The sequence below is a fragment of the Scyliorhinus torazame genome, chromosome 3 (assembly GCF_047496885.1).
Source record: "Scyliorhinus torazame isolate Kashiwa2021f chromosome 3, sScyTor2.1, whole genome shotgun sequence".
Taxonomy (NCBI): Eukaryota; Metazoa; Chordata; class Chondrichthyes; order Carcharhiniformes; family Scyliorhinidae; genus Scyliorhinus; species Scyliorhinus torazame.
In genome coordinates, this window is record NC_092709.1 from 319406426 (window position 1) to 319434187 (window position 27762).

The 27762-nt window shown below is 49.3% G+C and overlaps 1 protein-coding gene across 1 annotated transcript in view; it reads right to left on the reverse strand.

Annotated features, from left to right (window-relative positions):
- Nucleotides 1–6247: 6247 nt before the first annotated feature.
- LOC140409432 (uncharacterized) overlaps nucleotides 6248–27762 on the reverse strand; it is a 40945-nt gene continuing 19430 nt past the window's right edge. The window contains exon 4 of the mRNA XM_072497866.1: nucleotides 6248–6352. Within this exon, the coding sequence (XP_072353967.1) occupies nucleotides 6248–6352 (105 nt within the window). The remainder of the gene's footprint in view (nucleotides 6353–27762) is intronic.

The window sequence follows — 27762 nt, forward strand, 5'->3', positions numbered from 1 at the left end:
GGGGATATGGTGTACGGGCCGGAGAGTGGAGCTGAGTCCACAAAGATCAGCCATGCTCTCATTAAATGGCGGAGCAGGCTCGAGGGGCCAGATGGCCTACTCCTGTTCCTAGTTCTTATGTTCTTATGTTCTTATGCTCTGGTTTCCTCCAACAGTCCAAAGATGTGTAGGTCAGGTTGATTGGCCATGGTAAAAGAAAAAATGCCCCATAGTGTCCAAAAGGTTTGGTGGGTTATAGGGATAGGGAAGGAGTTTGGAAATAGATAGCATGCTCTTTCGGAAAGTTGGTGCAAAGTCAATGGGTCAAATGGCTTCACTCTGCACTGTAGGGAACTGATAAGCTTGTTGGTAGGAGGTGGAGAGTTTGCAGGGAGGCAAGGAGGGAGAGAATGTGGCGAATAGAGGGAGGGAGAGAGCATGGAGACTGAATAGAGTGAGGGGGAGAGTGTGGAACATAGGAACAGGAGTAGGCCATTCAGCCCCTTGAGCCTGTCCTGCCAATAAGTGAGTTCATGGCTGACCTGTGGCCTAACTCCATACACCTGCCATTGGCCCATATCCTTTAATATCTTTGCTGAACAAAAATCTATCTGTCTCAGATTTAAAATTAGCAACTGATCTAGCTTTAACCACTCTTTGTGGGAGAGAGTTGCAAACCTCTACCACCTTTTGTGTGAAGAGGTTCTTCCTAACATCTCTCCTGAACTGTCTTGCCCTAATTTTTAGACTAAGCCCCTAGTTTTAGAATCTCCAACCAGTGGAAATAGTTTGTCTTTATCTGCCCTGTCTTTCCCTGTCAATATCTTAAATACATCAATCAGATCACCCCTAAACCTTCTCAATTCAAGCAAAAATAGGCCTAATTTATGTAATCTCTCCTCGTAACTTGACCCCTGTAGTCCAGATATCATTTTTGTAAACCTACGTTCCGCTTACTCCAAGGCCAGAATATCCTTCCTAAGGTGTGGTGCCCAGAACTGCTCACAGTACTCCAAGTGGGGTCTAACCGGGGTTTTGTATAGCTGCAGCATAACCCCTGCGTCTTTGTACTTCAATCCTCTCGATATAAATGCTGGAATTCCATTAGCCTTTTTGATTATTATTTTCTGCACTTGTTTGTGGCATTTTAAGGATCTCTGCACCTGAACCCCCAAATCTCCTAGAGCATCCACCGTACCTAACCACATTCCATTTGGAAAGTACTCTCCTCTATCCTTCATTGGTCCAAAATGGATAGCCTCACACTGGTTTACATTGAATTCCAGCTGCCACAATTTTGCAAGTCTGTCAATATCTCTTTGCTATTTCATGCTATCATCTAGGATGACTGCAATGCCGACTAACTTTGTATCATCAGCAAATTTGGATACATAACTTTCTGTGCCATCATCCAAGTCATGAATGAATAATGTGAATAATTGAGGCCCCAACACAGATCTCTGTGGTACACCACTAGTCATCTTCTGCCAATTAGAGTAATTACCCATTATCCCCACTCTCTGTCACCTGTCATCAACCAATTTCCTAACCATGTCAATAATTTGCCCTCAATTCCATGGGTTTCCACCTTAGTTAACAGTCTCTTGCGTGGGACTTTATCAAATGCCTTCTGGAAGTCCATATAAATGATATCCATAGACATTTCCCACTACCATAGTCACCACTTCAAAAAATTGAAGAAGATTAGTCAGGCCTGCCCTTCATGAATCCATGCTGCCTCTCCCTGGTGAACCAAAAGTTTTTGAGGTTACCCCATCCCTGATTACAGACCTCAGCAGTTTCCCCACCACAGATGTTAGGCTATCTGGTCTGTAATTCCCTGGTTTCCCCCTTTCACCCTTCTTAAAAAGTGGAGTGACATGAGCAATTTTCCAATCCAGAGGGACAACTGCTGAATCTGGGGAACTCTGAAAGATTATAGTTAGGGCATCTCAATGTGCTCCCCTACTTCCTTTAACACGCTCAGCTGGAAACCATCAGGTCCTGGGAATTGTCACTCTTTAATTCCATTAATTTTCTTGTGCTGATGCTGTTCTTACGTCAATTGTTTTAAGTCCCTGACCTCTATCGACTATTAATTTTTTCAGGACTTCTGGCAGTCACAAGTCCCGAAAGACGTGCGTTTAAGTGAATTGGACATTCTGAGTTCTCCCTCTGTGACGACTAGAGGATTTTCACAGTAACTTCACTGCAGTGTTAATGTCAGCCTACTTGTGGCACTAATAAAGATTATTATTAAGTTATCCTCCTTTTCAACTGTAAATACTGAGGCAAAGTAATTGTTCAACATGTCCGCCATTTCCCCATTATCACTGACACTGGGTGCAATCTACCGGCCACGTCGAGCTGGGCGAGAGAGCAAGCGAGCCTTTTAGATAGCAGAAATCGGGAACCATGCTGAGCGCCAACTGGTTTCCGATCTAAATGGCCCATTCCCATTGGCGATTCTGTCGCGACGTGGTGAGAAGCGTATGGTGGGGCGCACGGTGGCACTGCTGCCTCACAGCGCCAGGGTCCCAGGTTCGATTCCAGCCTTGGGTGACGGACTGTGTGGAGTTTGCACTTTCATCCGTGTCTCTGTGGGTTTTCTCCGGGTGCTCCGGTTTCCTCCCAGTCTAAAGATGTGCAGGTTAGGTGGATTGAAATGCGAAATTGCCCCTTAGTGTACAGGTTAGGTGGGGTTACACGGCAAGGGCGGGGGCACGGGTTGGGTGCTTCTTCAGAGGGTCAGTGTAGACACAATCGTCCAAATGGCCTCCTTCTGCACTGCAGTGATTCTATCACAAAAAAACCCAATAATCTCCAATTACGATCAATCTCCATTCCATTAACGGGAAAGACCCTCTATCGAACAACCACTCATGATCTAATCGCCTCCCCAGCGAGTGGTCATGCGGATGCCGGTTAGTACACCTATTTAAAAACGTGAAGCTAGCAGAATGACTGCCTTGGGGATCCGAAGAGGTGAGTAGCCATCATCGAGATCAGCACTCAGCTCGGGGACACCGGGACTGCTGCCCCAGTGCTCGTGGGTGGGGTGGGGGGAGCCCCGAGGGGCGGGGGGGGGGGTAGGGGCAGACTCGGTTGGGGAGTGAGCTGCTAATGTTAAGAGGGGTGCCCTTGGGCTCGGGGGACTGTGCCTCAGGATCCGGCATGCCACCCCCCCCCCCGGATCACATATATCCATAACGGGGGCAACTCCAGCTGCTGCCTGTCCGTCCTATCGAACACACCCAGGGCAGAGCCCCACTGTGGCGATATGGTATTGGTCACTTTAACTCCCACTGAACATGGCAGCTACTGGGCGCGCAGCTGAAGGCTATTGTGAATGGGGAATTAGCAAGTCTAGTAATGTGAGCACTTCACATCTCCCAAGTGGATTCCCGTGGGTCGGTGTGCCATGAAGCAGGGTGTTGTTACTAGCCTTGAATGTTATGATGTGCCAAGTGCTCAGCCAGGTACGTTTTAAAGGACGTGAGGCAATCCACATCTACCACCCTCCCAGGCAGTGCATTCCAGAGTCACCACCCTCTGGGTGAAAACAATTTTCCTCAAATCCCCCCAAACCTCGTGCCCCTCACCTTGAGCTTTTGTCCCTTTGTACCTGACCTTTCAACTAAGAAGAACAGCTGGTCCCTATCCACCCTGTCCTTGCATCTCATAATCTTGTATATCTCAACCAGGTCACCCCTCAGTCTTCTCTGCTCCAGTGTAAACAGCCCAAGCCTATCCAACCTCTCTTCATTACTTAAATGTTGCACCCAGGCAACATCCTGGTGAATCTCCTCTGCACCCTCTCCAGTGCAATCACATCCTTCCTGTAATGGGACAACCAGAACTGTACACAGTACTCCAGCTGTGGCCTCACCAAAGTTCTAAAGAGCTCCGTCATGACCTCCCTTCTTTTGTAATCTATGCCTCGATTGATAAGGGCAAGTGTATCATATGCCTTTTTCACCACCCTATTAAGCTGCCCTTCTGCCTTCAGAGATCTATGGACAAATACGTCAAGGTCCCTTTGTTCCTCAGAACTTCCCAATGTCAGGCCATTCATTGAATATTTCCTTGTCAAATTGTTCCTGCCAAAGTGTACCACATCACACTTTTCAGGATTAAATTCCATCTGCCACTTTTCTGCCCATTTGGCCATCCTATCCATATCTTCCTGTACCAAGGCACTCAACCTCACTATTAACCACCCAATCACTCTTTGTGTCATCTGCAAACGTACTGATTTTACCCTCCATATAGTCATCCACGTTGTTCATATAAATGACGAATAATCGGGGACCCAGCACAGATCTCTGTGGTATACAGGTCACTGGTCACAGGTCACTGGTCACACGTCACTGGTCACTGGTCACAGGTCACTGGTCACTGGTCACAGGTCACTGGTCACTGGTCACTGGTTTCCAGTCATTAAAATAGCCGTCTGCTTCCATCTTATCAAGTTCCCTGTATCCTATGTGCAGTTACCTTCCTTATTAGTCTCCCATGTGCGACCTTGTCAAGACTTTGCTGAAATTCATGTGAACTACATCAACTGCATTACCCTCATCTACACACCTGGTCACGTGCTCAAAAGATTCAATCAGATTTGTTAGGCTGGACCTCCCTCTGACTATTCCTGATCAAGCTTTGCCTCTCCAATTGGAGATAGATTCTCTTCTTCAGTATTTTCTCCAATAGTTTCCCTGCCACTGACATGAGACACCCTCAGCCCCCTCACCCCCCCTACCCCCCATCGCCCTATTCCACCCTCCCAGAGTCTGTGTTACATCACTCCAGGGTGATGGACCTGTGTCGGCCCTGTCAATGAGTCAATGTACAAGGCAGGAGGGTGATGCTAACCCGCTGTGAGCTGAGCTCTGGTGATCCTCAATCTATACCATAGTCTGACTCCTGTCTGTCTGCTGACAACGCGCTCATCATCTGCACCTGATATGCCTTGGGTGGGGGTTAGGCCCCGTAGCAGGGAGTCCGGGGGCTGGGTTGTGGAGGGCGGAGGGCAGATGGGGGATGGGGATACAGACCGGTCCATAGTGCGGAATAATGTGACAGAGCCTCCACATGGCTCGGGTGCAGTGTTTGTCTAATGATGTACAATTATGTCCCCAAATGTCCCTAGCTCCAGGTTGTGCAATCTCAGTGATCCTCAATCATCTTAGCCCTCTGCTACATCTAGGTATTCCCCCCGGATTCACCTCGGAGGTGGAGGCAGCCTGCTGCTTGCCACATCCTGTGGCATTTGATTCCCCTGGTGGGCATCCTGTGGAGGGCTTGGGGCGGGAGGACCCCGACCGACTTGCCAGTGGCACATACCTGGCCATACTACACAGATCCGCACGCTGACCCCGAGACGTGCTGCTGTCACGTGGCGGAGGGGGGCAGAGGGGGCGGGGGGAGGTTGGACTTGGTGGGGAGAGCTGATGACTGCCGTCATCTCCCTGTTGGGGGGGTTCCTGCTTTGCGTCCAGAGCTCCCTCCTCCCAATCGGTGTCCGTAGGGCTCTGGGGGTCACCGCAGGATGGAGGAGCAGCTGGATTAAGCTCCGGCTGCCCCTGCATCATTTGGCCCTGCCAGCCCTGGAGGCTCCCCAATGTTAGCACCATGGTGTTGGTGCCCTCCACGATGCCACGCTGAGTGGGCTATGCTCCACAGCGCCTCGTCAATGTCCACCTGCATCTCGGACACGGTGTTCAGCGATCGGGAAATGCTCTGGAGCATATCGGCAATGCACCTGGGACTGGGACATGCTCTGTAGCACCTTGGAAAGGTCAACCTGCATCTGGGACACGTCCCACAGCGGCTCGAACACGCTGTCGAGGGGCTCAGCCATGGCCGTCACTGACTGGGCCGTGCCTTGGACACCACCACTCATGGTGTTGACGTTGTGCTCCAGGCTCTCCACTGCAGCCGCCACCCGAGTGTTGGCCTCGGTGACATGTATTGCCGGCACCATCTCCTGCACCCATAGCCTTTGGAACTCCTCCAATCGGCTATGAACCTGCTGGATTTTCGCTGACATCCCTCTCTGAATCTCACGGCTGCACCGTATCGACTGCATCAGCTCCGGGTCAACCTGACTGGGGCTCAGCTAAATCCTGGGGTCCAGCAGACCTTCTGCCTCCACCTGATGTACAGCTACAACTGTGTGGTGCTCACCAGATTGTGCCCCAGAAGCCTGCCCACTATTTCCAACCACTGAGGTGTGTGTCTCTGCAATGGTGGAGGGTGGCGATGATAGTCATGATGCGATGATGGCAGCATCCTCGGAGCTCTCCTCTGAGGTGTTCTCTTGGAAAGTGGGCAGGGTCCTGCCCAGACGGGCCGGAGCCGCCAGGTTTCGATCCTGCGGGAGAATGGACATGTAGTCAGTGAGAGGGATGGATCATCGTGCCGGCATGAACAACGCAGCAGGGACAGGTCATCTGGGCAGGGGCCGGTGGATACTCACCTCCGTGGCATAGGCCAATCTCAACATCGTTTAAAGTTCGGTCCTTGGCCATCCCTCGTAGGGGGTGGAGACCCTGAGGTCCAGCACCCTGCCACCCATCGGGGACCTCTCCCATCTGTTGTGGGCCAACTTGTCCTGTGGGTACATAGAGAGGGCATTGTGAGCCGCATGCTTCATGCATCGCGTGGGGGTGGGGCATGGCAGGGTAGAGGCGTGGGCACTGTCACTGGTCATGGGTATGGTGTACTGGTGGATGCCAGGGTGTGCTATGATGGTATTTTGCTGGGGATGGGTGGGTAGGCATGGAGCCCTTAGGGAGGCCTTCGGGGAGGAGCAGATAGGACCGTTGCCAGGGTGCCAGTGATAGCTCACCCATGCGGCCTGGTGGAGGTCATTGAGCTTCTTGCGACACTAGGTAGTGGTCCTCCTTGTCACATTCCCCAAGCTGATGGCCCTGCCAATGCCTCCCAGGTGGCACTGGCTGCCCTGTGACTGACCCTCCGAACCCCTCGGGGAAACAGGGTGTCCCATCTTGACTCCATTAGCCTGGCCGGGTTGGCATCCCTGAATCGTGGTGCAGGTCTCTTTGGTGGCATGGCTGCGTGTTGTCTGGGATTTGTTCTGTGGGGTCGGTTTAAGCGCTGCTCCCTCTTGGGTAGTGGGGAGCTGCAGAGCGTGGTCCCGGCCAATCAGCCGGCGGGACAGTCATTTGCGGCGTGAAGCCCGTGGGACTCCTTTAAGTGGCCTAATTAACGTTAGATACCGGTGATAGCCTCACCGGGTTGGCTATCGGTAAACTCCTGCATTTCCCGCTCGCTACCACACTTAGAACGAATTTGGTTAGATGGTGCCCAATATCTCCATTTTCAACCTTTCGTGGGCCTACATTTTCTTAACCACCTGCTTTCTCTTGATATTAATATAAAAGGTGGGGCTTACCGGCTGTTCACTCCAGCGGAAAATTCTAGTCCCACGCCAGCGTGCGGGTATCCCGGTGACAATGGCGGGACCGGTTGATCCCACTGGTGGGTCACCTCTGCTGCAAAAAAACACTCAACGGGGTGTTTGGAAAATCAGGCCCAAAATTTCCATTTATTGCTTTTGATGTCTCTTGCATGTTTCCTTTCATAATCCCTTTTAGCTGCTCTTATAAGCTGCTTTGTGACTCTTTGCTGGTCTTTGTAGATAGCCCATTCACCCGGATCTGTGCTATGTTTTGCATTTTTGTAAGCCTTTCTTTTAGTTTTATTCTGTCCCGAACCTTTTTAGTTGTCAATGTTTTTTTTTAACCACCGCTCCTTGACATTCAATGGCATTACCATCACTGAATCTCCCACAATCAACATCCTGGAGTTACCATTGATCAGAAACTGAACTGGACTAGCCATATTAACACTGCGGCTACGAGAGCTGGTCAGAAGCTAGGAATTCTGAGGTAACTCACTTCCTGACTCCCCAAAGCCGGTTCACCATCTACGAACAAGACTGGAGAGTGACTTGCTTGGATGAGTGCAGCTCCAACAACACTCAAAAAGCTCGACACCACCCTGGGCAAAGCAGCCAACATGATTGACACCCCATCCACAAACATTCACTCTGACCACCACCAACACACAGTAGCAATCGTGTGTACCATCTATAATGTGTATTTGCAGGAACGAACCGAAGCTCCTTACACAATACCTTCCAAACCCATGACCGCTATCATCTGGAAGGACAAGAGCAGCAGAAACCTGGGAACCACACCGCCTAGAAGTTCCCCTCCAAGTCGCTCACCATCCTGACTTGGAAATATGACACCATTCCTTCACAGTTGCTAGATCAAAAGCCTGGAATTCCCTCCCTAACAGCACTGTGGGTGTACCACACAAAGACCAGCACATGGACTGCAGTGGTTGAGGAAGGCAGCTCACTACTGTTGCTCTCTTTGGTTGTGTCATGTGAAAGTGCCTTTAAGAAATGGATGTTTAAGCAATGTACCTTTAAGAAAACAGTGATGTCATAGAGTGGGTGGGGCTGAGGTCAGGTCAGCCATTTTGCAGGTTTTTAGTTTCAGTTTAAAAACAGTGTGTGTGTGTCTGTGTGTTTCCAGAGAGCTGCAAGTTTTGAAAAGAGCTGGGTGTGGGTCTGTGTTTTGCAGTGAGCTGGATATCTGCCATAAAAGACCATCTCTGGATCATTTGGGTGATTTAAAGTAAAGCCTTTAATCTGATTTGATTTTGTTTAAAGGTGTTAAGTCTTTTGGAAGTTTGAAGGAACATTTTAAGGAGTTATTTACTGTTGCATTATTTTCTGAATTATCTTTGAAGTATGGGGTGTTAAGAGATATAATGTTTATTTAAGATGTTAAGTTGAGTTCATGGAATAAACAGTGTTTTGTGTTTAAAAACCCACATGTCCATAATTGTAATCACACACCTAGGGAAAAAGCTGTGTGCTAGGAAAAGCAACAAATCCATTAAAGGTCCTTCCTGATGCACTACATTCAATTCGCTCATTACTCTGCACTACCACTAACAGTACACCGCGTGAACGTCTTTTTGCCTTCCCCAGGAAGTCCACATCCAGGGTGTCACTCCCGACGTGGCTCACAGCTCCGGGAACCGTGCTTCTCCGTAAACACGTCCGACTCCACAAGGCGGACTCGTTGGTGGAGAGGGTACACTTGCTCCACGCAAACCCCTAGTACGCCTACGTGGCGTTCCCCGACGGCCGCTATGATACTGTCTCCCTCAGAGACCTGGAACCAGCAGGTTCCACCCCCACACCACCCCCGTGGCCCCCGGCGCCACCCTCCCCTCCCCCGTCGCTCACAACACCCCCCCCCCCAGGACCGTCCGTCCTCCCCCTGCCCACGCCCGTTGATGAAGAGGATTTTGGCACGCCCCCGGAGTCACCCTCACCAGGTCAGTGCCAACATTGCCGTCACCACTTCGTCGCTCTCAAAGGACCACCGGACGCCAAGAGACATTTGTTTTGCTCTGTAAATATTAAAATCCTGATTGTATAAAGTTATCCACCGCCCCCGCCGGACTCAATTTTAACAGGGGGTGAATGTGGTAAACCACTGTTGTACTTATATTAGAGGTTGTACTGTAGAACCTGCACTACAGGTTCGCCTGTGGCCCCTGCCTGCTGGCTCCACCCACTAAATATGCGTGTCCTCCAGCTCACAGCCATTTCGCTAGCTGCTGTGGGAGGCCACACATCTGATACCAATAAAGCCTCAGTTTGGATTCAACTTTCGTCTTTAAGTCAAATTGATCGTGCCTCAGGGGACAGGTGGGGGAGGGCAGAACGCTGGTTATAACGGCGCACATGGGGATGGCTGGAGCAAAGAACACAACGGTGGCCATGTTGGATGGCCCCCAGACAAAGAGAAACCCCTGCATGCAGGGGCACGTCCATGTGGTAAGTGTGGCTGACCCCACGGGGGGGATGGGGGACAAAAAAAAACCATCAGGATAGTCATCTGGAATGTCAGGGGACTCAATGGCCCGGTGAAAAGACCCAGAGGCTTCGCCCATCTGAAAAGCCTGAGGGCCGACATAGTCTTCCTCCAGGAGGCACACCATAGTGAGAAAGACTGACTGAGGGTAAGAAAGAACGGAATAGGAAAGGCCTACTAAGCGTGCTATGGGATGAGGGCTAGGGGAGTCACAATACTGTTAAATAGGACAACCTTCACAGAGGCAAATACGGCGACGGATCAGGGATGATGGATTGTCATGGCCAGTGGTGTTCGGAAGGGGCAGCAGTGGTGCTTGTGAATGTGTACTGTCCTAACTGGGATGACGCAGACTTTATCAAAAAGACTATGGCAGAAATCCCCAACCTAGACACCCACTAACTCATCGTGAGGAGAGACTTCAACTGTGTACAGGCCCACGGACAGACAAATCTAGCCCCAAATTGGGGAAGCAATCAGCTGATGGCAAGGGAATTGAAAGCCTTGGTGCAGCAGATGGGCAGGGGTGGACCTGTGGAGGTTCACATACTCGAGGGAGAAGGAGTTCTCCTTTTTCTCCCAGGTTCACAAAAGTATACTCTCTGATCAACTTCTTTGTAGTGGGTAAAAGGGTGCTTCCAGGGGAGTGGGAGTGGAATACCCCACAATGGTAATCTCTGGCCGCACTCTGCACTACGTGGATGTGAGGTTGGAGTTGAGCCAGGCCCAGAGCCCCCATGGAGGCTGGACACAGCTCTCCTCCCAATAAGACATTCTGTGAGAGAATGTCACAAGACATCGGCGGGTATGTAAACTGCAACCAGAATGTGGGAGGTCTCACCTTCCACGTTCTGGGAGGCACTGAAGGCGGTGATAAGGGGGGAAATAAGAGCATATAGGGCACGCAGGGGCAGGAAGGAGAGGACAGCTAAGCAAGGGCTGATCGACTTCACATTGGAGGTGGATAGACGGCACTCCATGGCCACAACCGGGGAACTATTGGCGTAGAGGAATAAATTACAAATGGAGTTTGACCTGCTCTCCACTGGGAAAGCAGTGCACCAACTCAGCCAGTCACGGGGGACCTTCTATGAACATGGAGACAAGGCCAGCCGCCTGTTGACTCACCAGCTGAGAAAGCAGGTAGCCACGAGGGAGATAGCACAGGAAAGACAGGAATGGCAGAGTAGCCATGGCCCCAGATAAAATCAATGAGGTCTTCACGCCACACTATCGAGAGCTGTATACCTCTGAGCCCTCAGAGGGGGACCCGATAATAAGACAGTTTCTCGACGGTCTGGGCATACCAGTCATGGGGGAGGAAAGAAAACAGGGATTGGAAGCACCACCAGAAGTTGGGGAAGTCACGGACAGTATCAATTCCATGCAGTCGGGGAAGGCACCAGGTCCAGATGGATTCCCGTGGACTTCTATAAAAATTCACAACAACACTGGCCCCATACCTGCAGTAGATGTCCAATGACTCGCTATCGAGAGGGACCCTGCCACACACGCTGGACCAGGCCTCGATATCACTGATCCCTAAAGACGACAAAGACCTGACAGAGTGCGGGTCATACAGACCCATCTCACTCCTAAACACGGATGCCAAAGTCCTAGCGAAGGCCCTGGCGAGCCAACTGAGAGTTGCGTGCCAGAAATAGTCGCAGAAGATCAGACAGGCTTTGTCAGGGCAGGCAACTAATGGTGAACATTAGACACCCGCCCCACCGGGGTGGGGACACCAGAAGTGCTCATCTCCCCGGACCCAGAGAAGGCCTTCAACAGAGTCGAATGAAAGCATCTCATGGAGGTATCGTAGAATTATAGAATCATAGAATCGCTACAGTGCAGAAGGAGGCCATTCGGCTGATCAAGTTTGCACCGACCCTCTGAAAGAGCAGCCTATCTAGGCCCACTCCCCTAACCTATCCCCATAACCCAGTAACCCCACCTAACGTTTTGGACACTAAGGGGCACTTTAGCATGGCCAATCCACCTAACCTGCACATCTTTGGACTGTGGGAGGAAACCGGAGCACCCGGAGGAAACCCACGCACACACGGGGAAATAGTACAAACTCCACACAGACAGTCACCCAAGGCCAGAATTGAAACCGGGTCCCTGGTGCTCCGAGGCAGCAGTGCTGTACCGCCTAGATCGGTTTGTGTTTGGGCCAAGATTCACCTCACGGCAAGTGTATGGACAAATGCCACTAGCTCTGAATACTTTTCTCTGCACACAGACTCGAGGCATGGTGCCCATTATCCCCGCTTCTATTTGCCCTGGAAACTGAGCCACTGGCCATCGCTCTCAGATCAGCGAAGGGGTGGAGAGGCATCCAGAGGGCACAGAATCTCACTCCATGCGGATGACCTGTTCCTCTATACCTCAACCCCCCTAGCCAGCATGGGATGAATAATGGATCGCCGCAGAGAGTTTGCAGCCTTCTCAAGGTATAAACTCAACCATGGCAAGAGCAAAATATTCGCTGTGAATTCGCAATGTGGGGAGGGGAACCAGAGTTGGGAAACCTGCTGTTCCAGCTAGCCCAAACCGAACTCTTATACTTGCGGATTCAAACAGCCCACGACTGGACACGGCTCCACAAATGGAACCTGTTGAGCCTGATGGAGGAGGTAAAGAGGGAGCTGCAGAGGTGGGACTGACTCCTGCTCTCCCTGGCAGGGAGAATGCAGACATCAAGATGAACATAGAACATGTGGTAAACCATTGTTGCACCTCTATTAGGTGATGTATGGGAGGACCTGTACTACAGGTTCGTTAGTAGTCCCTGCCTGCTGGCTCTGCCCAGTAGGTGGAGTATAAATATGTGTGTCCTCCATGCTGCAGCCATTTCACCAGCTGCTGTGGGAGGCCACACATCTTCGAGCAATAAAGCCTCAGTTGTATCCAACTCAAGTCTTTGTGCAATTGATCGTACATGAGAACATAGAACAGTACAGCACAGAACAGGCCCTTCGGCCCTCGATGTTGTGCCGAGCATTGTCCGAAACCAAGATCAAGCCATCCCACTCCCTGTCATTCTGGTGTGCTCCATGTGCCTATCCAATAACCGCTTGAAAGTTCCTAAAGTGTCCGACTCCACTATCCCAGCAGGCAGTCCATTCCACACTCTAACCACTCTCTGAGTAAAGAGCCTACCTCGGACATCCCTCGTATATCTCACACCCTGAACCTTATAGTTATGCCCCCTTGTAATAGCTACATCCACCCGAGGAAATAGTCTCTGAACGTCCACTCATCATCTTATAAACCTCTATTAAGTCGCCTCTCATCCTCCTCCGCTCCAAAGAGAAAAGCCCTCGCTCCCTCAACCTTTCCTCATAAGACCTATCCTCCAAACCAGGCAGCATCTTGGTAAATCTCCTTTGCACCCTTTCCAATGCTTCCACATCCTTCCTATAGTGAGGTGACCAGAACTGCACACAATACTCCAAATGTGGTCTCACCAGGGTCATGTACAGTTGCAGCACAACCCTGCGACTCTTAAACTCAAGCCCCCTGTTAATAAACGCTAACACACTATAGGCCTTCTTCACGGCTCTATCCAATTGAGTGGCAACTTTCAGAGACCTGTGGACATGAACCCCAAGATCTCTCTGTTCCTCCACATTCCTCAGAACCCTGCCGTTGACCCTGTAATCCGCATTCAAATTTTTTCTACCAAAATGAATCACCTCGCACTTATCAGGGTTAAACTCCATCTGCCATTTTTCAGCCCAGCTCTGCATCCTATCAATGTCGCTTTGCAGCCCACAACCGCCCTCCATCTCATCCACAACTCCACCAATCTTGGTGTCATCAGCAAATTTACTGACCCACCTGATGTGTTGGGTGTTCTGGATCACATACAGGTCACCAACACTTGAAATAGTGCAACACTATTTTATTGAATCATTAACTGTTTAAACTTACTTAGACTGTGGGTTAATATGATACTAGTTTTAACTAAAGACCTTTGCCTTGTCCTAACCAGTCGATGCACTCAGCACATGGTGAATGTCTGTGTTGCAGGCTGTGAACTCTGTCCTCCTAGTTAGCTGCTACTCGAATGAGTGGGAACTCTGATGCCCCCTGTCTTTATAGTGCGTGTGCTCTCACTGGTGATTGGCTGTGGTGTTGTGTGTGTTGATTGGTCCCACTGTGTGCCCATCAGTGTGTGTCTTCTCCATGATATACTGGTGTATATTATGACATCCTCCCTTTGATAAAAAATGTACCTGCATGGCAATAAATAGTGTATAGTGAATGTTCCTGATTACGTGTGTGCGAAATATTTACAGGATTATGTACATAAAAACTAAGCTATTTACATGGGAAGGTGCCTGGTGCAGAAAAACAGTGTGTCACAAGAATGACGAGATGAACACTATATACAAACCACTTGAACGATTAAACGGAAGAACGGAACAAATCAGAAAGTCCATAAGTCCACAAAGTTCACAAATTAAGCCTCTGAAGTGGGCGACGAATTCTGGTTGACCGTCAGGGTTGCACACCACTCATCGTCTGGATCGATGCTGTATACCGACAGCGGCTGGTGTCTTTGCTTCGGGGACAGCCTGTTTTTCATTACGACACCGACTCGAAAAGGCGCCTTCGGGTCCTTGGTGTCACTGCTGTGTGGGAGGTCCGCATCGGACTCGGTGACCGTGGGTTGAATTGCCCGAACATTCCTACGAGGCTGGCTGAAGCGATATGAGTTGGCAGGCTGAGCTGCTCGACAGCAGGCAGCATAGTGGCCAAGTCTTCCACATCGTAGACATTGTCGAGATTTTGCGGGGCATTGCCGCTTTAAATGGGCGGAGCCACAGTTGTCACACGTCGTGACATCAGCACGTTCGCTGCACCACCACGCATGCGCGGTGCGGTTGTGCGTGGTGCACGCCTGCGCATTACGTTCCTCAACATCGCCGTCTCCTCGTTTGGTGCGTACAGCACGGGGGTCCGCGAAAAGCGGGCGAAATGGCCGCCCTCATCCAGGCTGAGGTCCTGGCGGTGCGCGATCACTTGGACCCGTTCCGCCTCGTGGGGACCTTGCTGCGCCATTTCAGCTGCTTGTATATGGGAATACCGACTCGTGGCGTTTTCATGTAAGACACAGGTCTCGATGGCGGTTGCTAGGGTGAGTTGCTTTACTTTGAGGAGCTGCTGACGTAGGGGGTCCGACTGAACACCGAAAACGATCTGGTTGCGTATCATGGAGTCGGAGGTGGGCCCGTAGCTGCAAGATTGCGCAAGGATGCGGAGGTGCGTAAGAAAGGATTGGAAAGGTTCGTCCTTACCCTGAAAACTCTGCTGGAACACGTAGCGTTCGAAACTTTCATTCACCTCTACGCTGCAGTGAGTGTCAAACTTGAGGAGGACCGTCTTGAACTTCATCTTGTCTTCATCATCTACAAAGGTGAGAGAGTTGAAAATGTGGATGGCATGGTCCTCGGCCGTGGAGAGGAGAAGAGCAATCTTTCTGGTGTCCGAGGCGCCCTCCCAGTCCGTGGCTTCGAGGAAGAGCTGGAAGCGCTGTTTGAAAATCTTCCAGTTGGCCCCGAGGTTGCCGGTGATGCGGAGCGGCGGCGGCGGGCTGATGTTGTCCATGTTGAGAATGACGGAATGCTGGCAGAAGGCAGGTCACTTGCAGGTATGTCTAAGAAGTGCTAGTATCCCACCACTCCTGGTATTTAGATATGTTGGGTGTTCTGGATCACATACAGGTCACCAACACTTGAAATAGTGCAGCACTATTTTATTGAATCATTAACTGTTTAAACATACTTGAGCTGTGGGTTAATACGATACTAGCTTTAACTAAAGACCTTTGCCTTGTCCTAACCAGTCGATGCACGCAGCACATGGTGAATGTCTGTGTTGCAGGCTGCGAGCTCTGTCCTCCTAGCTAGCTGCAACTCGAATGAGCGGGTACTCTGATGCACCCTGTCTTTATAGTGCGTGTGCTCTCACTGGTGATTGGCTGCGGTGTTGTGTGTGTTGATTGGTCCCACTGTGTGCCCATCAGTGTGTGTCTTCACCATGATATACTGGTGTATATTATGACACCACCCTTCAGCCCCCTCCTCCAAGTCATTGATAAAAATCACAAATAGCAGGGGACCCAGCACTGATCCCTGTGGTACACTGCTGGTAACTGGTCTCCAGTCTGAAAATTTTCCATCCACCATCACCATCTATCTTCTGTGTGATAGCCAGTTACTTATCCACTTGGCCAAATTTCCCTCTATCCCACACCTCCTTACTTTCTTCATGAGCCGACCATGGGGAACCTTATCAAATGCCTTACTAAAATCCATGTATACGACATCAACTGTTCTACCTTCATCTACACACTTAGTTACATCCTCAAAGAATTCAATCACATTTGTGAGGCAAGACTTACCCTTCACGAATCCATGTTGACTATCCCGGATTAAGCTGCATCTTTCCAAATGGTCATAAATCCTATCCTTCAGGACGTTTTCCATTAACATACCGACCACCGAAGTAAGACTAACCAGCCTATAATTACCAGGGTCATTCCTATTCCCTTTCTTGAACAGAGGAACAACATCCACCACTCTCCAGGCCTCTGGCACTATCCCCGAGGACAGTGAGGGCCCAAAGATCAATGCCAAAGGCTCTGCAATCTCATCCCTTGCCTCCCAAAGAATCCTTGGATATATCCCATCTGGCCCAGGGGACTTGTCGACCCTAAGGTTTTTCAAAATTGCTAATAGATCCTTCCTCAGAACATCTCAGAAGCATTGCGCAGGTCAAGGAGACACAGCCTGAGTGAGAGAGATACAGACCGAGTGAGAATTTGGTAATTTGGTGCAGTGAGGTAATTCGGTGAAGAGTGGGAGAAGGTGCTTTTTCCCTACTGTTTTGTTCTCTCTCTTTCTTCGGGCCTAAGTTCGGGAGCCGTTCGGAGGAGGAGGAGCAGTCTCTGTGAGTATAAAAACCTAACGGAAACTTCCTGTTTTCCAGTTTTTTTTCCAAAGGTGACGTCAGAGGGAAGCTGTGATCTGAGTGGTTGATAGCAAATCTGCCCCAAATTTAAAAAAAAACACAGCTAAACTCATAAACTTAAATTAAACGAATTAATTAATTAGTGATGGCTGGTCAGGTGATGTGCTTGAGCTGCTTGATGTGGGAGCTGGCAGATCCCATTGCGAGCTGCAGCGACCACATCTGCAGTAAGTGTTGGCTGCTCGAAGAGCTCCGGCTCAGAGTTGATGAGTTGGAGTCTGAGCTTCAAACACTGAGGCACATCCGGGAGGGGGAGACTTACCTGGACACTGTGTTTCAGGAGGCAGTCACACCTGTCAGAGTAAGTAGTTTAAATCCTGCCAGTGGCCAGGGACATCAGGGTGTGACTGCAAGTCAGGCAGGTAAAGGGAACCAGCAGTCAGGAACTCAGGAGCCTCAGCCCTTGACTCTGTCCAACAGGTATGAGGCACTTGCTCCCTGTGTGGATGGCGAACAGGGCTGCAGGAAGGATGAGTCAGCTGACCAAGGCACCATGGTTCAGCAGGCCATTCAAGGGGAGGGAGTAAATAGGCAAGTTGTAGTTGTAGGGGATTCTATTATCAGGGGGATAGATAGTATCCTTTGTGAGCAAGATAAAGAGTCCCGCATGGTATGTTGCCTGCCCGGTGCTAGGGTGCGGGACATAGGGTGGGGCAGCACGGTAGCATGGGGCAGCACGGTAGCATTGTGGATAGCACAATTGCTTCACAGCTCCAGGGTCCCAGGTTCGATTTCGATGTCTGCACATCCTCCCCGTGTGTGCGTGGGTTTCCTCCGGGTGCTCCGGTTTCCTCCCACAGTCCAAAGATGTGCAGGTTAGGTGGATTGGCCATGCTAAAATTGCCCTTAGTGTCCAAAATTGCCCTTAGTGTTGGGTGGGGTTACTGGGTTATGGGGATAGGGTGGAGGTGTTGACCTTGGGTAGGGTGCTCTTTCCAAGAGCCGGTGCAGACTCGATGGGCCGAATGGCCTCCTTCTGCACTGTAAATTCTATGATTCTATGATTCTATCTCTGACCGGCTTGAAAGGATACTGGAGAGGGAGGGCGAGGATCCAGTTGATGTGGTCCACGTCGGTACCAACAACATCGGCAAGTCTAGGAAAGAGGACCTGTTTAGAGATTATAAAGAGCTAGGATTCAAATTAAAAAACAGGTCCTCAAGGGTCATAATCTCCGAATTACTGCCCGAGCCACGTGCAAATTGGCATAGGGAGGCAAGAATAAGGGAAGTTAACACGTGGCTGAAAGAGTGGTGTGGGAAAGAGGGGTTCCTTTTCATGGGACGCTGGCATCAGTTTTGGGACGGGGGGACCTATACCGTTGGGATGGTCTCCACCTGAACCGAGCTGGGACCAGTGTTCTGGCGAAAAGAGTAAATAGGGTGGTCAATAGGACTTTAAACTAAAGATTGGGGGGGAAGGGAAAGTCAGGGAACCAAGAGGTGAAGTAATCAGTGGGAAGCGTAGCTGCTTAGGAATACAAAAAAGCACAAAAAGACAAAACTCAGGAGAGGTTACGATAGTCCCCATCTAACAAAATATGACACAGTGTATGGAAAGACTCAGTAAACCAAGGTCCACCACACTAAGAAAACAAAAAGGGACGGTCAATAGAGAATTAAAGGTGCTATATTTAAATGCGCGCAGTGTACGGAACAAGGTAGATGAGCTTGTGGCCCAGATTGTGACTGGCAGGTATGATGTGGTAGGCATCACAGAGACATGGTTGCAGGGGGTTCAGGACTGGCATTTAAACATCCAGGGATTCACAACCTATCGAAAAGACAGGGAGGTGGGCAGAGAGGGCGGGGTTGCCTTGTTAATTAGGAATGAAATTAAATCAATAGCACTAAATGACATAGGGTCAGATGATTTGGAGTCTGTGTGGGTAGAGTTGAGGAACCACAAAGGCAAAAAAACCATAATGGGAGTTATGTACAGGCCTCCTAACAGTGGTCAGGACCGGGGGCACAAAATGCACCACGAAATAGAAAGTGCATGTCAGAAAGGCAAGGTCACAGTGATCATGGGGGACTTCAATATGCAGGTGGACTGGATAAATAATGCTGCCAGTGGACCCAAGGAAAGGGAATTCATTGAATGTTTACAGGAGGGCTTTTTGGAACAGCTTGTGATGGAGCCCACGAGGTAACAGGCTATTCTGGACTTCGTGTTATGGAATGAGCCAGACTTGATTAAAGATCTTAAAGTAAGGGAGCACTTAGGAGGCAGTGATCATAATATGGTAGAATTCAATCTCCAATTTGAAAGAAAGAAGGTAGAATCAGATGTAAAGGTGTTACAGTTAAATAAAGGTAACTACAGGGGCATGAGGGAGGAACTGACGGAAATCGACTGGGAGCAGAGCTTAGTGGGAAAGACAGTAGAACAGCAATGGCAGGAGTTTCTGGGAGTAATTGAGGACACAGTACAGAGGTTCATCCCAAAGAAAAGAAAGGTTATCAGAGGGGGGATTAGGCAGCCATGGCTGACAAAGGAAGTTAGGGAATGCATCAAAGCAAAATAGAAAGCCTATAATGTGGCAAAGAGTAGTGGGGAGTCAGAAGATTGGGAAGGCTACAAAAACAAACAGAGGATAACAAAGAGAGAAATAAGGAAAGAGAGGATCAAATATGAAGGTAGGCTAGCCAGTAACATTAGGAATGATAGTAAAAGTTTCTTTAAATACATTAAAAACAAACGGGAGGCAAAAGTTGACATTGGGCCGCTCCAAAATGACGCTGGTAATTTTGTGATGGGAGACAAGGAAATAGCTGAGGAACTAAATAAGTACTTTGCGTCAGTCTTCACAGTAGAAGACATGAGTAATATCCCAACAATTCCGGAGAGTCAGGGGGCAGAGTTGAATATGGTAGCCATCACAAAGGAGAAAGTGCGAGAGAAACTAAGAGGTCTAAAAATTGATAAATCTCCGGGCCCAGATGGACTACATCGTCGAGTTCTAAAGGAGATAGCTGAAGAAATAGTGGAGGCGTTAGTTATGATCTTTCAAAAGTCACTGGAGTCAGGGAAAGTCCCAGAGGATTGGAAAATCGCTGTTGTAACCCCCCTATTCAAGAAGGGAACAAGGAAAAAGATGGAAAATTATAGGCCAATTAGCCTAACCTCGGTTGTTGGCAAGATTCTAGAATCCATTGTTAAGGATGAGATTTCTAAATTCTTGGAAGTGCAGGGTCAGATTAGGACAAGTCAGCATGGATTTAGTAAGGGGAGGTCGTGCCTGACAAACCTGTTAGAGTTCTTTGAAGAGATAACAAATAGGTTAGACCAAGGAGAGCCAATGGATGTTATCTATCTTGACTTCCAAAAGGCCTTTGATAAGGTGCCTCACGGGAGACTGCTGAGTAAAATAAGGGCCCATGGTATTCGAGGCAAGGTACTAACATGGATTGACGATTGGCTGTCAGGCAGAAGGCAGAGAGTTGGGATAAAAGATTATTTTTCGGAATGACAACCGGTGACGAATGGTGTCCCACAGGGTTCAGTGTTGGGGCCACAGCTGTTCTCTTTATATATTAACGATCTAGATGACGGGACTGGGGGCATTCTGGCTAAGTTTGCCGATGATACAAAGATAGGTGGAGGGGCAGGTAGTATGGAGGAGGTGGGGAGGCTGCAGAAAGATTTAGACAGTTTAGGAGAGTGGTCCAAGAAATGGCTGATGAAATTCAACGTGGGCAAGTGCGAGGTCTTGCACTCTGGAAAAAAGAATAGTGGCGTGGACTATTTTCTAAACGGTGACAAAATTCATAATGCTGAAGTGCAAAGGGACTTGGGAGTCCTAGTCCAGGATTCTCTAAAGGTAAACTTGCAGGTTGAGTCCGTAATTAAGAAAGCAAATGCAATGTTGTCATTCATCTCAAGAGGCTTGGAATATAAAAGCAGGGATGTACTTCTGAAGCTTTATAAAGCATTAGTTAGGCCCCATTTAGAATACTGTGAGCAATTTTGGGCCCCACACCTCAGGAAGGACACTTTGGCACTGGAGCGGGTCCAGCGAAGATTCACATGGATGATCCCAGGAATGGTAGTCCTAACATACGATGAACTTCTGAGGATCCTGGGATTATATTCATTAGAGTTTAGGAGGTTGAGGGGAGATCTAATAGAAACTTACAAGAATATGAATGGCTTAGATAGGGTGGATGTAGGGAAGTTGTTTCCATTAGCAGGGGAGACTAGGACCCGGGGGCACAGTCTTAGAATAAAAGGGAGTCACTTTAGACAGAGATGAGGAGAAATGTCTTCAGCCAGAGAGTGGTGGGTCTGTGGAATTCATTGCCACAGAGGGCGGTGGAGGCCGGGACGTTGAGTGTCTTTAAGACAGAAGTTGATAAATTCTTGATTTCTCGAGGAATTAAGGGCTATGGAGAGAGAGCGGGTAAATGGAGTTGAAATCAGCCATGATTGAATGGTGGAGTGGACTCGATGGGCCGAATGGCCTTACTTCCGCTCCTATGTCTTATGGTCTTATGGTCTTATCTACCTCCTCCAGCCTACCCGCCTTTATCACACTCTCATCCTCAAAAGCATGGCCCCTCTCCTTGGTGAACACTGAAGAAAAGTATTCATTCAACGCCTTTCCTATTTCTTCTGACTCCATGCACAAGTTCCCACTACTGTCCTTGACCAGCCCTACCCTCACCCTGGTCATTATTTTATTTCTCATTCCCCCTCCTAGCTCTCCTAAGCCCTTTTTTTTAGCTCATTCCTTGCTACCTTGTAACCCTCAAGCGACCCAACTGAACCTTGTTTTCTCATCCTTACATACGCTTCCTTTTTCCTCTTGACAAGACATTCAACCTCTTTTGTGAACCATGGTTCCCTCACACGGCCATTTCCTCCCTGCCTGACAGGGGCATACCGATCAAGGACACGCAGTATTTGTTCCTTGAACAAGCTCCACTTTTCATTTGTGCCTTTCCCAGACAGTTTCTGTTCCCATCTTATGCTCCCTAATTCTTGCATAATCGCATCATAATTACCCCTCCCCCAATTATAAACCTTGCCCTGCCGTATGGCCCTACCCCTCTCCATTGCAATAGTGAAAGACACCGAATTGTGGTCACTATCTCCAAAGTGCTCTCCCACAAACAAATCTAACACTTGGCCCGGTTCATTATCCAGTACCAAATACAATGTGGCTCCACCTCTTGTCGGCCTATCCACATATTGTGTCAGGAAATCCTCCTGCACACACTGTACAAAAACTGCCCCATCCGAACTGTTCGACCTATATAGGTTCCAATCAATATTTGGAAAGTTAAAGTCACCCATGACAACTACCCTGAGACCTCCACACCTATCCATAATCTGCTTTGCAATTTCTTCCTCCACATCTCTATTACTATTTGGGGGCCTATAGAAAACTCCTAACAACGTGACCGCTCCTTTCCTATTTCTAATTTCAGCCCATATTACCTCAGTAGGCAGATCCCCTTCGAACTGCCTTTCTGCAGCCGTCAAACTATCCTTGATTAACAATGCTACTCCTCCCCCTCTTTTACCACCTTCCCTGCTCTTACTGAAACATCCATGCCCCGGAACTTCCTGGCCCTGTTTTAACCATGTCTCCATAATGGCCACAACATCGTAGTCCCAAGTACCAATCCACGCTCCAAATTCACCTCCCTTATTCCGGGTGCTCCTTGCATTGAAGTAGACACACTTCAACCCACCTTTCTGTCTGCCGGTACACTCCTGCGACCTTGAAACCCTCCTCAGTACCTCACTACTCTCAACACTGGCTTCTGGACGACAGCTCGTTTTCCCATCCCCCTGACAAATTAGTTTAAAACGTGCTGCCCAGGTTCCTCTCCCTATTCAGATCATCCCTGATCTTCATCCCTAAGGCCTTCTTCACTAAGTTAGACAAATTAATCATGGCGTTTGTGTGCGTTTGGGGGTGGGGGGTTACAAGAATCCTCGGATCCACCAGAGTGTCCTGCAAAGAAGGAGAACCATGGAGGAGCTTAGCCCTCCAAAACCTCCAATGCTACCACTGGGCATCATCGCAGAGTGAGTACAGGGATAGGTCCATGAGTCAAGGATCCGGGATTGGAATGTGGAAAAATGGAAGAGAGCTCCTCCACAGGTACACCCCTCTGGGCACTGGCCATAGCACCACTCCCATTGCCCCCAGCCAAGTACTCAAAATACCCAGTGGTAGTGGCCACGCTTAAAGTGTGAAACCAACTCAGGCACCACTATGGACTGGTAGCAATATCCGCCAAATATTCTGCAAAAACCATAAATTCACCCCGGCAACATTGGACGCCTCCTTTAAAAGGTGGAGTCAGGACGAGTAGGGGACCGATACACAGACAGCGGGATAGCACCCCTGGGGAACTGACGGACACACTACAGCTCCCAAAGGGAATGAGTTGCAAAATATGCAACTAACAAACTTCCTCCACAAGGAGACAGCAACATACCCCCAACCACCAGGGCACTTCCTTCTGGACAGACTTCTAACCGCTGGTGAATTAGAGGAAGGTAACTGCGGCGACATGTACGGTCAACTATTGGACGAGATACGGCCACCACTGGATGAGACAAGAGTAAAGTGGGAGGAAGAGCTAGGCATGGAGATAGGGGGAGGACTCTGGATTGAAGCACTGCATAGGGTGAACTTCACCTCCTCATGAACAGGGCTGAGCCTAATGTAGCTAAAGGCTGTGCACAGGGCTTACTCGGCCAGAACACACATGAGCGGGTTCGTTCCAGAGGTGGAGAACAAATGTGAAAGGTGCCGGTGGGGGGGGGGGGGAGACCAACCACACCCACATGTCCCGGGCTTGTCAGGTGCTGGGCTGCCTTTTTCGAGGCCATGTCCAAGGTTGTGGGGGTGAGAGTGGAGCCATGCCCACTAGTGGCGGTCTTTGGGGTATCGGAACAGCCAGAACTCTTTACGGGGAGAGGGGCAGACGCCCTAGCCTTTGACTCCCTGATCGCCCGCCAGAGACCCGGTGGGAGATCAGCAGCATCACGCAAAGCCGCAGACTGGTTGGCTGCCTTCGTGGAATTCCTCAAATTGGAACAGATAAAATTCAAGATCAGAGGGAGCCTTCCGCAACACATGGAAGCAATTTACCAACTGGTTCGAGGGCCTGTTCGTGACTAGCAACCACTAAGGGAGGGGGGCTAGGAGGGTGGACGGGGGGGACCAAAACAGACAAAAGATGGAAAGAAGAGATGGGGGTGGGGGGTGGGCGGGGGTTGCAGGGGTGGGCAAGGATCAGAGAATAGAATCATAGAAGTTTACAGCATGGAAACAGGCCCTTCGGCCCAACCAGTCCATGCCGCCCAGTTTTTACCATTAAGCTAGTCCCAGTTGCCCGCACTTGGCCCATAACCCTCTGTACCCATCTTACCCATGTAACTATCTAAATGTTTTTTAAAAGACACAATTGTACCCGCCTCTACTACTACCTCTGGCAGCCCATTCCAGACACTCACTACCCTCTGAGTGAAGAAATTGCCCCTCTGGGCCCTTCTGAATCTCTCCCCTCTCACCTTAAACCTATGCCCTCTAGTTTTAGACTCCCCTACCTTTGGGAAAAGATGTTGACTATCTACCTTATCTATGCCCCTCATTATTTTATAGACCTCTATAAGATCACCCCTAAGCCTCCTACGCTCCAAGGAAAAAAGTCCCAGTCTATCCAGCCTCTCCTTATAACTCAAACCATCAAGTCCCGGCAACATCCTAGTAAATCTTTTCTGCACTCTTTCCAGTTTAATAATATCCTTCCTATAATGGGGTGCCCAGAACTGCACACAGTATTCCAAGTGTGGCCGTACCAATGTCTTGTACAACTTCAACAAGACGTCCCAACTCCTGTATTCAATGTTCTGACCAATGAAACCAAGCATGCCGAATGCCTTCTTCACCACCCTGTCCACCTGCGACTCCACCTTCAAGGAGCTATGAACATGTACTCCTAGATCTCTTTGTTCTATAACTCTCCCCAACGCCATACCATTAACTGAGTAGGTCCTGGCCTGATTCGATCTGCCAAAATGCATCACCTCACATTTATCTAAATTAAACTCCATCTGCCATTCGTCGGCCCACTGGCCTAATTGATCAAGATCCCGTTGCAATCCTAGATAACCTTCTTCACTATCCACTGTGCCACCAATCTTGGTGTCATCTGCAAACTTACTAACCATGCCTCCTAAATTCTCATCCAAATCATTAATATAAATCACAAATAACAGTGGACCCAGCACCGATCCCTGAGGCACACCACTGGTCACAGGCCTCCAGTTTGAAAAACAACCCTCTACAACCACCCTCTGCCTTCTGTCGTCCAGCCAATTTTGAATCCAATTGGCAACCTCACCCTGGATCCCGTGAGCTTTAAGCTTCTGCAACAACCTACCATGCGGTACCTTGTCAAAGGCTTTGCTAAAGTCCATGTAGACAACGTATACGGCACCGCCCTCATCTACCTTCTTGGTCACCCCCTCAAAAAACTCAATCAAATTTGTGAGACATGATTTTCCACGCACAAAGCCATGCTGACTGCCCCGAATCAGTCCTTGCCTCTCTAAATGCTTGTAGATCCTGTCTCTCAGAATACCTTCTAGCAACTTACCTACTACAGACGTTAGGCTCACCGGTCTGTAGTTCCCAGGCTTTTCCCTGCTGCCCTTCTTAAACAAGGGCATAACATTCGCCACTCTCCAATCTTCAGGCACCTGACCTGTGGCTGCCGATGATTCAAATATCTCTGTTAGGGGACCCGCAATTTCCTCCCTAGCCTCCCACAACACCCTGGGATACATTTCATCAGGTCCCGGGGATTTATCTACCTTGATGCGCTTTAAGACTTCCAGCACCTCCTCCTCTGTAATATGCAGTATGTAATAGAAGGGAGGGGGAAGACCCCACCCAGTGCACAGGGGAAGCAGGGCAGAGGGACCAAAGGGCAGCTTAGGGGGCAGAACCCAGGGCAACCACAGCAACAACAAGAGGGTGCACCTAGGTGACCTCAACCCAGCCCTTGGTGTGTTTTAATACCATGGGGACGCAGGTAAATAGTGAAACAGCGCAATCGGGGCATCCAAATGCCAACAGGCCTCAAATCTGGAGATATCTTTGCTGTGTACTTACACCAGATCACCCTGTTTCCCCGTTTTTGTTTTGTTTTATACTGTGTGTTGTCTTTGCATCTTTTGTCCTCTTTTCTTTTTAATTTAAATCTTTACTCAGCAATGTTGTTTCAGGTTAAATGCAAAAAACAAATAAAAATATATTAAAAAGATACAATTAGGAATGGGGGTCTTCATGCAGTCTCATCTTTGACATCAAATGCAATCAAAGGTGCTCGAAGGCATCAAAAATGATCAATGACTTCAAACAGCAGCCCAGCACACTGAAAAGCTTAAGGAAAATAATTAATTTAAATAATGTGAGTTTATTAATTATTTTCATATCGTCCAGAAAAATTGTTCACTGTACATGTTTGAGAAAACCATACAACCTATAAACCCACAGGAACCAGAAAAACACACGTCTCCATCGGTCCTTAATTCCCCGAGTGCATCAATTGCCCACTCCTTGTTCCTGATTGTTCTGCTTCCTGTGCGGCCACCTCCCGTTTGTTCAGCAGCTGTTAATGATGCAGCTGAGCTCAGACTCACTCGTAACTGGCACACCATCCGTTTTGTGATGCTGTCTCGGTGACACACACATACTAACTTGGCAAAATCAATGGAGGTCGGAGTTCATCTTCTCACGAGCAAATCAAAGGGATTGGAAAGATTGGAAAGTAAGGTCCAGTGGCTGGCTACATTTTATAGTGATGGAAATTATGGGAAAATATGTTGAATGTTGAGATTCCCGCCCTTACAAGTTGCAAGATTTCATGGAAAGGACACTTTGGGGTGCGATCTAACCACCGCGTTGCGCCAGGTGTGGATCTGGGCATGCTGGTTAAATAGTGGGAAAAACCAAAATCGAGATTCACGTCCGACGCGAATCAGTTTGCCTATTTAACCGGCCCAATGATGAGTTCGGATCTTGCCCAAATATGGCCAGCATATCATCAACGCTCATCTGCATTCATTTCTATCTAATTAATGAGATTGGGGTTGAAAGCAACGGCCTCCTGGGAATTAACCGGTTCCCCAGCGAGCAATAGACTGGCATTCTTTAATACTCCTTTTAAAAATGTGACGCTGCGCAATGGCTACTGAGGGGAAGTGAAGGGCTGAGGAGCCATTTGCATTTTCCGGCAGGAAGCTCAAGGGCACCAGAACTGCTGCCTCAGTGCTTGGGAGGAGGGAGGGGGGGGGGCAGTTGGAGGACCCCTCAGGAGGGTTTGGCTTGGTCAGGGGACTGAAGCGTTTCAGGTCGGGGGGGGGGGGGGTTGCCCCCCTGGGCCAGGTGGGGAGGGGAGGTGAAGGGCTTTGTTCCTGTGAGGCCTTCAAGCCTTCTTTAAATATTGTGGAGACCCATAACAGGGGCAACTATAACTGCAGCTTGTCTGTCCTACAAAACACTTACAGGACAGAGCCTTATGGTGGCTTCGGTGCTGAAAGTCAATTACACTCCCTTTGACTGTGAGCAGCCTCTAGCTTCACAGCTGAAGGCTATTTCAAATGAGGAATTGGTCTTGTTAGTTGTGAAAGCATTCGTAGCTGCAGGTTGTGTTTGCTGCTTGCTCCTGTTGGTGGCTGCAAATGCCTGGATGCTGCTGTTGCTGTTTCCTTCTGTTTCTGTAGCTGGAAAGAACAACAAATTTTTCTAAGAAAGCTGGTTCCAGGAACACCGGGCTCAGGG